Here is a 10,192-nt window from a genome sequence, read left to right on the forward strand (position 1 = left end):
TATATTACTCGCTAATGTTCAGTCTCTGGACAATAAAGCAGACGAGCTCAGGGCGAGGATCTCCTTCCAGAGAAACATCAGGGATTGTAAACATACTCTCGCAGTACATTGTGCAGACAGGAAAAAATAACCCTCGGAAGAAGAAAGGCAGGGGTGTATGTTTCATGATTAACTACTCATGGTTTGACTGTGATAACCTACAGGAACTCAAGTCCTTTTGTTCACCTGACCCAGAATACCTCACAATCAAATGCCGACCGTATTACCTCCCAAGAGAATTCTCTTCGGTTATAGTCACAACCGTGTATATTCCCCCTCAAGGCCTCGACGGCCTGCAAAGAACTACACTGGACAATATGCAAACTGCAAACCACATATCTTGACGCAACATTTATTGTAGCTGGGGATTTTAACAAAGCAAATTTGAGGAAAACACGAACAAAATTCTACCAACAAGTTCACTGTAGTACTCGGTCTGGAAAAACATTGAACCACTGCTACTCAACTTTTTGAAATGCCTATAAGGCCCTCCCCCACCTTCCCTTCGGCAAATCTGATCACGACTCCATTTTGCTCCTACCTTCCTATAGGCCGAAATTCAAACAGGAAGTACCCGTGCTAAGGGCTACTCAACGCTGGTCTGACCAATCGAAATCCATGCTTCAAGATCACACGGATGGAGATGTGTTCCAGGAAGCGTCTGAGAATAACATTGACAAATACACGGATAAGGTTACTGAGTTCATAGGAAATGTATAGGAGATGTTGTATCCACAGTGACTATTAACACCTACCCAAACTAGAAACCGTAGATAGATGGCAGACTATCGCCCCATAGCACTCACTTCTATCATCATGGAGTGCTTTGAGAGGCCAGATAAGGATCATATAACCTCTACCTTACCTGACACCCTAGACCCAGTTCAATTTGCTTACCACCCCAATAGATCCACAGACGATGCAATCGCCATCACACTGCACACTGCCCTATCCCATTTGGACAAGAGGAATACCTATATAAGAATCAAATCAAATTTATTTATATAGCCGTTCGAACATCAGCTGATATCTCAAAGTGCTGTACAGAAACCCCAAACAGCAAGCAATGCAGGTGTAGAAGCACGGTGGCTAGGAAAAACTCCATAGAAAGGCCAAAACCTAGGAAGAAACCTAGAGAGGAACCAGGCTATGTGGGGTGGCCAGTCCTCTTCTGGCTGTGCCGGGTGGAGATTATAACAGAACATGGCCAAGATGTTCAAATGTTCATAAATGACCAGCATGGTCGAATAATAACAAGGCAGAACAGTTGAAACTGGAGCAGCAGCACGGCCAAGTGGACTGGGGACAGCAAGGAGTCATCATGTCAGGTAGTCCTGGGGCATGGTCCTAGGGCTCAGGTTCTCCGAGAGAGAGAAAGAAAGAGAGAAGGAGAGAATTAGAGAACGCACACTTAGATTCACACAGGACACCGAATAGGACAGGAGAAGTACTCCAGATATAACAAACTGACCCTAGCCCCCCGACACATAAACTACTGCAGCATAAATACTGGAGGCTGAGACAGGAGGGGTCAGGAGACACTGTGGACCCATCCGAGGACACCCCCGGACAGGGCCAAACAGGAAGGATATAACCCCACCCACTTTGCCAAAGCACAGCCCCCACACCACTAGAGGGATATCTTCAACCACCAACTTACCATCCTGAGACAAGGCTGAGTATAGCCCACAAAGATCTCCGCCATGGCACAACCCAAGGGGGAGGCGCCAACCCAGACAGGATGACCACATCAGTGAATCAACCCACTTAGGTGACGCACCCCTTCCAGGGACGGCATGAGAGAGCCCCAGTAAGCCAGTGACTCAGCCCCTGTAATAGGGTTAAAGGCAGAGAATCCCAGTGGAAAGAGGGGAACCGGCCAGGCAGAGACAGCAAGGGCGGTTCGTTGCTCCAGAGCCTTTCCGTTCACCTTCCCACTCCTGTGCCAGACTACACTCAATCATATGACCCACTGAAGAGATGAGTCTTCAGTAAAGACTTAAAGGTTGAGACCGAGTTTGCGTCTCTGACATGGGTAGGCAGACCGTTCCATAAAAATGGAGCTCTATAGGAGAAAGCCCTGCCTCCAGCTGTTTGCTTAGAAATTCTAGGGACAATTAGGAGGCCTGCGTCTTGTGACCGTAGCGTACATGTAGGTATGTACGGCAGGACCAAATCAGAGAGATAGGTAGGAGCAAGCCCATGTAATGCTTTGTAGGTTAGCAGTAACACCTTGAAATCAGCCCTTGCTTTGACAGGAAGCCAGTGTAGGGAGGCTAGCACTGGAGTAATATGATCAAATTTGTTGGTTCTAGTCAGGATTCTAGCAGCCGTATTTAGCACTAACTGAAGTTTATTTAGTGCTTTATCCGGGTAGCCGGAAAGTAGAGCATTGCAGTAGTCTAACCTAGAAGTGACAAAAGCGTGGATAAATTTTTCTGCATCATTTTTGGACGAAAGTTTCTGATTTTTGCAATGTTATGTAGATGGAAAAAAGCTGTCCTTGAAATGGTCTTGATAAGTTCTTCAAAAGAGAGATCAGGGTCCAGAGTAACGCAATTGTCAGATTCAACAGAAGATCTCTTTGTTTCTTGGGACCTAGAACAAGCATCTCTGTTTTGTCCGAATTTAAAAGTAGAAAGTTTGCAGCCATCCACTTCCTTATGTCTGAAACACATGCTTCTAGCAAGGGCAATTTTGGGGCTTCACCATGTTTCATTGAAATGTACAGCTGTGTGTCATCCGCATAGCAGTGAAAGTTAACATTATGTTTTCGAATAACATCCCCAAGAGGTAAAACATATAGTGAAAACAATAGTGGTCCTAAAACGGAACCTTGAGGAACACCGAAATTTACAGTTGATTTGTCAGAGGACAAACCATTCACAGAGACAAACTGATATCTTTCCGACAGATAAGATCTAAACCAGGCCAGAACTTGTCCGTGTAGACCAATTTGGGTTTCCAATCTCTCCAAAAGAATGTGGTGATCGATGGTTTCAAAAGCAGCACTAAGGTCTGGGAGCACGAGGACAGGAGGAGGTGAGGGTCCTGGGAGAGTGGTGCCAGGAAAATAACTTCTCCCGCAACATCAACAAAACAAAGGAGCTGATTGTGCACTTCAGGAAACAGCAGTGGGCGCACTCTCCTATCCACATCGATGGGAAAGCAGTGGAGTAGGTGGAAAGCTTCAAGTTCCTGAAATGGTCCACCCACACAAACAGTGTGGTGAAGAAGGCGCAACGGCCCCTCTTCAACCTCAGGAGGCTGAAGAAATTTGCCTTGGCCCCTAAAACCCTCAAACTTTTACAGATGCACAATTGAGAGCATCCTGTCGGGCTGTATCACCGCCTGGTATCACCGGCAATGACAGGGCTCTCCAGAGGATGGTGTAGTGTGCCCAACGCATCAGCGGGGGTAAACTACCTGCCCTCCAGGACACCTCCAGCACCCGATGTCACAGGAAGGCCAAAAAGATCATCAAAGACATCAACCACCCAAGCCACGGCCTGTTCACCCCACTATCATCCAAAAGGTGAGGTCAGTACAGTTGCATCAAAGCTAGGATTGAGAGACAGAAGCTGTTTTTCAATCTCAAGACCATCAGACTGTTAAATAACCATCACGAGCCAACATCCATGGAGGCTGCTGCCCTATATACGTACATAGACTTGCAATCACTGGCCACTTTAGTAGTCACTTTAATAATGTGTACATACTGTTTTCTATTTGACTGTATTTTCAACATTGCCCTATCTACCTATTTATACAGTACCCGTCAAAAGTTTGGACACACATACTTATTCAAAGGTATTCCTTTATTTGTACTATTTTCTACAATATAGATTAATAGTGAAGACATCAAAACTATAAAATAACACATATGGAATCTTGTAATAACCAAAAACAAATCAAACAACCAAAAACAAATCTAAATGTATTTGAGATTCTTTAAAGTTGCCACCCTTTGCCTTGATGACAGATTTGCACACTCTTGGCATTCTCTCAACCAGCTTCATGAAGTAGTCATCTGGAATGCTTTTAAATTAACAGGTGTGCCTTGTTAAAAGTTAATTTGTGGAATTTCTTTCCTACTTAATGTGTTTAGGCCAATCAGTTGTTGTGACAAGATAGGAGTGGTATACAGAAGATAGCCCTATTTGGTAAAAGACCAAGTCCATAATATTATTTTGGCAAGAACAGCTCAAATAAGAAAAGAGAAATGACAGTCCATCATTACTTTAAGACATGAATCAATCTGGAAAATGTCAAGAACTTTGAAAGTTTCTTCAAGTGCAGTCACAAAAACCAAGTGCTATGATGAAACTGGCTCTCATGAGGACCACCACAGGAAAGGAAGACCCAGAGTTACCTCTGCTGCAGAGGATAAGTTCGTTAGAGTTGCCAGCCTCAGAAACTGCTGCCCAATTAAACGCTTCACAGAGTTCACGTAATAGACACATCTCAACATCAACTGTTCAGAGGAGACTGCGTAAATCAGGTCTTCATGGTTGAATTTCTATAAAGAAACCACTACTAAAGGACACCGATTAGAAGAAGAGACTTGCTTCGGCCAAGAAACGCGAGCAATGGACATTAGACCGTTGGAAATCTGTCCTTTGAGATTTTTGGTTCCAACTGCCGTGTCTTTGTGAGACGAAGAGGAGGTGAACGGATGATCTCCGCATGTGTGGTTCCTACTGTGAAAAATGGAGGTGGAGGTGTGATGGTGTGGGGGTGCTTTGCTAGTGACACTATCTGTGCTTTATTTAGAATTGAAGGCACACTTAACCAGCATGGCTACCACAGCATTCTGCAGCAATACGCCATCCCATCTGGTTTGCTCTTGGGACTATAATTTGTTTTTCAACAGGACAATGACCTAACACACCACCATGCTGTGTAAGGGCTATTTGATCAAGAAGGAGAGTGATGGAATGCTGCAATCAGATGAACTGTCCTCCACAATCACCTGACCTCAACCCAATTGAGATGGTTTGGGATAAGATGGACCGCAGAGTGAAGGAAAAGCAGCGAACAAATGCTCAGCATATTTGGGAACTCCTTCAAGACTGTAAAACGTTCCTCGTGAAGCTGGTTGAGAGAATGCCAAGAGTGTGCAAAGCTGTCATCAAGTTTGTCCAAACTTTTGACTTGTACTGTATATTTCTTAATTACGTTATTTTACTTTAGATTTTTGGGTATTGTTGGGAATTGTTAGATTGGAGCTAGGACTGTTGGAGCTAGGATCACAAGCATTTCTCTACACCCGTAATAACATCTGCTAAATATTTGTATGTGACGAATAAAGTTTGTTTTGTACCTGTATTACTGGATACACTGTGATGTATATGTGCTTCTGCCTCCACAGAGTCATATGGTTTGTCTCAGTTGAAATATTATCTGTTCTTTTCATTCATAGGAAAAAAATAAATCAAATAATCAAAATGAATATGGAAAATGGCTACAAGGACATAAGGTGGTCATATAAAAAGAAAATACTGACACATGGTTTCTTCTATTATGTGTTTTTATTTTTAATAATTGTATAATGTAGAATTACATGTACATTAATTGCTACAAAAAATGAGGGTTTATGCCTTTCCACTTGCATCTGAAAATACATATTCACATAATTATTTGCTTTTACATAAATGTCCTTGGTAATTAGTTGATTATTTGAATCAGCTGTGTAGTGCTAGGGCAAAAACCAAAAGTTGTTGCCCATGGGGTCCCGAGGACCGAGTTTGGGAAACCCTGCTTAAGGTGTTTCAGATGCCAAGCTTATGATCATGTTGCATCGCAGTGTAGGGGGGAGATTCCAAGATGTGAGCAGTGTGCAGGTGAGCATGGGGCAAAGGAATGTGTGATATCAGTGGGAAAAAACTGTGCGTATCAATTGTGGATGTGCCCATGTTTTTGGGGATCAGAAGTGCCCGGTGCAAGAGAGACAGGTTGAGGTTGGAAGGGTCAGAGTAGAACAGAAGGTGTTATATGCTGAGATAGTGAAGAGATTAGAGGATAATGGGTCAAGGGTGCTATTAGGCGTAGGCTTCCTAGTTATCAACTGTACCGCAGAAATGGAATGTAAATCCAGGGAAATAGATGTTGTGGTAACAGCTGCTGAGAGGCACTTGGGTGTAAAGGGTTTTACTGCAGAAGATTACAAGGTCTGTTGAACGAAAGAGTCTTGTCCTCTCAGGCCATCAGCATGGTGTCGAATCAGTTAAAGTAGTTGAAATGGGGGGGGGGGGGGGGTGATGAAATAGTGGTAAGGTTAGTGGTGCCATTTTTTCCTTTCCTCCTTCCTTTTTTATTTTTGTATCACAAAATATAACGTGATTGAGAACACATTACCGCACAGTAGGTGGCGGCATGCACAAACAAATGTGCGAACGCGATGATACCAAAAGAAGAAGAAGAAACGGTTTCCGTTTATACAGGAAGTAAATGCTAAGCAATTCGCGTGACAAACTGCACCAGACACACGGTTTTAAAGGCGATTTAAATTGTGTCATTTGATTCGTAAATTGTGCAATTTAATATTTGAAGATTAACAACCTTTTAATCTAGAAGATTGTGCATTTGGTGAGTCTTACTAATCATCTCTCAAATCACTTTGTTATGGATGTGAGCAAGTCAAACTAGTAGGCAAGTTGGAGGTTTTCAGTGTTGTGCTTGCTTGGTATTAGGCATATTTCTGTTTAAAATTTTATTTAAGATGTTTTACTCCAGAACTCTTTCTTGATAACTTAAGTTATTTATATATTTTGAGTTATGAAAACCATATCTTAAAGCACATACATGCACAATAACATAAGCCAGGCCCCAGACCTGTTTGTACTCCTGTCAACTCCATTGCTCATTGTCAAATCAAACATTTTTTTGGATGACAATTCCATAAGGAGTTGGCAAGGGCCCAGAAACAGACTGTCACCCAGGCAATAACAATAGTTTACTCATCTGTCATCTTCAGTGTCCATTACATTCAAACATGGGTCTCTCATTGAATGTGAATGTGTTCCTCCTCTTCCAGGTGTTTGAACCAACTGGATGTTGAGTGTGCGGGCTCTGTTTAGGATTGGGTTCCTTGTGACATTACGGGCAACCACAGTCCTCTCCCGCAGGAGGGCATGTCCATTGGTCAGTGTGACAAATAGTCTATATAAGGAGTGCTTCAGTGGACAAGTGTCCAACATGGCCCAGTCCATAAAATACCTTGGGTAAGGTGTGTGTGTGTGTGTGTGTGTGTGTGTGTGTGTGTGTGTGTGTGTGTGTGTGTGTGTGTGTGTGTGTGTGTGTGAGAGAGTGAGATAAATATTTATATCTGTATCCTCAGGCAGGAGGAGGCTCAACAAATTGACGAGGAGTTGTTCTCAGAGTATGGCTTCAGTGTGGACCAGCTGATGGAGCTGGCTGGGCTCAGCTGTGCTACAGCAATCACCAGGGTGAGACTCAGCATTTCCCCTAGGAGTGTCTCCTACAATGACTGGTACTACCCAAGGTGCTGTGAGATGGTGAATGCCACAGCTGTGTGCTGTTCAGCATTGGAAAATCTCAGAAGCACAATTTTATCTCAATTTAGACTCTGCATAGTGTAGATTAGACATTTCACAATTGGAAATCATGAGGGCTCTATTAGGCTGGTTGAAATGGTTTTAAGCTTGACATGTGCTTTAAGTGTTGCTTTTAGGCTACCTTTTTATTCACCTGTTGCCTTTATTCTGTTCCAGGCCTACCCCACCAGCTCTCTGGTCAAAGCCAGACCCTCTTTGCTTGTGATTTGTGGCCCAGGTAACAATGGAGGAGATGGCCTGGTCTGTGCCAGACATCTCAAACTCTTTGTGAGTGTTTCATCCTTCTCATCTGCTATGTTTCCAAATATCAAGGCATGCAGCAGATATTAGAGAATTGGTTCTTGTTATAATTAACCCATTTTTCTTAAAGGCATCTATTGCTTTTGGAATCAATGCTGTGTTGTGCTTTTTCTGTAACAGTGACTTTAAATTGGCATCATATAGGCTTAAATAACCTATTAGTATGCATTGCTAAATAACATGCCTATAGTCTGATTCTTTGTGCTTGATGCTTTGTGTGACTACAGGGTTATGCACCCACCATACTGTACCCAAAGAGGCCAAACAAACTGTTGTTCCAGGGTCTGACCACCCAGTGTGAGAAGATGGACATCCCTTTCCTAACTGAAATGCCTGAGGTACTAATGAGCTCTGGCTCCTGTGTTAACCTCAGAACAAAGTCTATTTGATTGTTAGGTGTGTGTCCTGACTCCTCGGCTACCTCACATAAGTTTATCTGTGAGTGTCAGTAGTGTTGTATAAAAGGTTGTTGGTGTATTTATCTTGGAGTGTGTATGTGATGCTGTGTAGTTGTTAATTCTGACAGTGACGGAGATGATCCTCTTAGGCAATGGTGGTCGACGAGGCTTACAACCTGGTGATAGACGCCATCTTTGGCTTCAGCTTCAAGGGTGCAGTGCGGGAGCCTTTTGGCTCCATCCTGGACGTGCTGAAGAAGACAACTGTACCCATAGTTAGTATTGACATCCCCTCAGGTGGGTGGGCCCTTAACTCACTTCAATAGAATCTAGAGGGCAGATATAGATGTTTTTCACTGATAAGCTAGTTGAGTAAAAATATCCAGTCTCTACTATATCTCAATCACAAGGTAATAATTGATTTTATATAGTAGAATCTCAAAGTTGGTTTAAAAACAATTTTAGTTAAATCTGGCAGTATTTGGGTGATGGTCTTCGACATCTTTAGATGATAGGCAGTACAGAAAGGTAGTATCTTGAGAAGAGGGAGCATAGATGGTACAGAGACCTTCAGACAGACAGGCCACGGAGCTCCTCAATGGGCACTTAGTCGTCTTTGATAGTCGCAGCTCCTCCTCCATAGGTAGGCTGGATCATCCACTACTGAAATGTAGCACCCACCTGGATGATGCTTCGGCAACTGTAAAAGTGGTAGTAAGACCACCCCACCCTCAGCAGTGGTCCAGAAAAGCAACAGACGGAGTGAGCCTCTGCATCCCCTCACACCGCAGTCCACTTACCTCTAGGAACTGGGGCAGGGGGCTAAATAGCTAATACTGTTGATCTGGTGTTGCTGCAGTATTCAAATCATATTAGCAAGCTAGCTAGCCAAGCCAAATATAAACTGACTTGCCATAGTCAGTCCTGCATTTCTGTGGGTCACCACCAGATATTTCAATTGATCTATTAACAAGTTTTCAAAACAAAAAAAAAGCTTATAAGAAAATGCCTTGATTAAAAACCACATTTTTTGGCAGTATTTTGTTCAGAAAACGTCAGGAACGTTATTTGTTGAATCCAGAGGTTCAATACAGTGTGCCTTAAGTCTATTAGCTCGGCCAGAATGTTTCCATTGGGATGGAGATATTCTCCCCTACTGTATATGTCCTCTTCAGGTTGGGATGTGGAGCAGGGCAGCACAGATGGACTCCAGCCAGACATGCTAATCTCCCTGCCTGCCCCTAAGAAGTCAGCAAAACACTTCTGTGGACGCTACCACTATCTGGGGGGACGTTTTGTGCCTCCTGCCATGGAGAAGAAGTACCAGCTCAACCTTCCTCCGTACCCCAATACTGACTGTGTGTACCAGCTGCAGTAGTGCCAACCAGGGATATGTGTGTATATATATATATATATATATATATATATGTGTATGTATATGTAAAAAATTAAGATTGGTGGGTAAATGTTGTTCGCAGTAAGTAAAGTAATGCTCCCATGTATTTGCGTTTACCCTCCGCTACTCCACTGGTGTCAGCTGTATAGGCGAAAGGCTGTGTAAGTACACTTGGGGTTTGAGAGGTTATCAACGTCAGTGGATCCATTAGGAATTGGATGAGATTTTTATGTACTGTTTGCACTAAAGGTTATATCTAAATGAATGGGTCTTTTGCTGTTTCAGTTTGATTGAAATGTTTTGGCATTCTTATAAGAGTTTGGATGGACAGCTATAATTGCAGTCTGTTATTTAAATATAAAAATGTTGAGTTTGATATTATAAATGGTCAATCTTAAATTAATTGTATTTGTCATTATTATCACTTAACATTGTAAATTGTAAGTATGTGTCTTAATAAAATGTATATCTAGCAAGACCAA

General features: G+C 42.8%; 1 protein-coding gene across 1 annotated transcript; it reads left to right on the forward strand.

Annotated features, from left to right (window-relative positions):
- The first annotated feature begins 6,469 nt into the window (after positions 1-6,469).
- On the forward strand, positions 6,470-10,192 carry naxe (NAD(P)HX epimerase). Its single transcript, XM_029663825.2, has 7 exons — positions 6,470-6,627; positions 7,076-7,262; positions 7,379-7,487; positions 7,773-7,883; positions 8,144-8,254; positions 8,464-8,611; positions 9,490-10,192. Exons 2-7 carry the CDS (start codon positions 7,093-7,095, stop codon positions 9,690-9,692), a joined length of 852 nt encoding a protein of 283 aa, XP_029519685.2. The 5' UTR covers positions 6,470-6,627; positions 7,076-7,092; the 3' UTR covers positions 9,693-10,192.

This window comes from Oncorhynchus nerka, linkage group LG7 (assembly GCF_034236695.1).
Source record: "Oncorhynchus nerka isolate Pitt River linkage group LG7, Oner_Uvic_2.0, whole genome shotgun sequence".
In the NCBI taxonomy this organism is placed as follows: Eukaryota; Metazoa; Chordata; class Actinopteri; order Salmoniformes; family Salmonidae; genus Oncorhynchus; species Oncorhynchus nerka.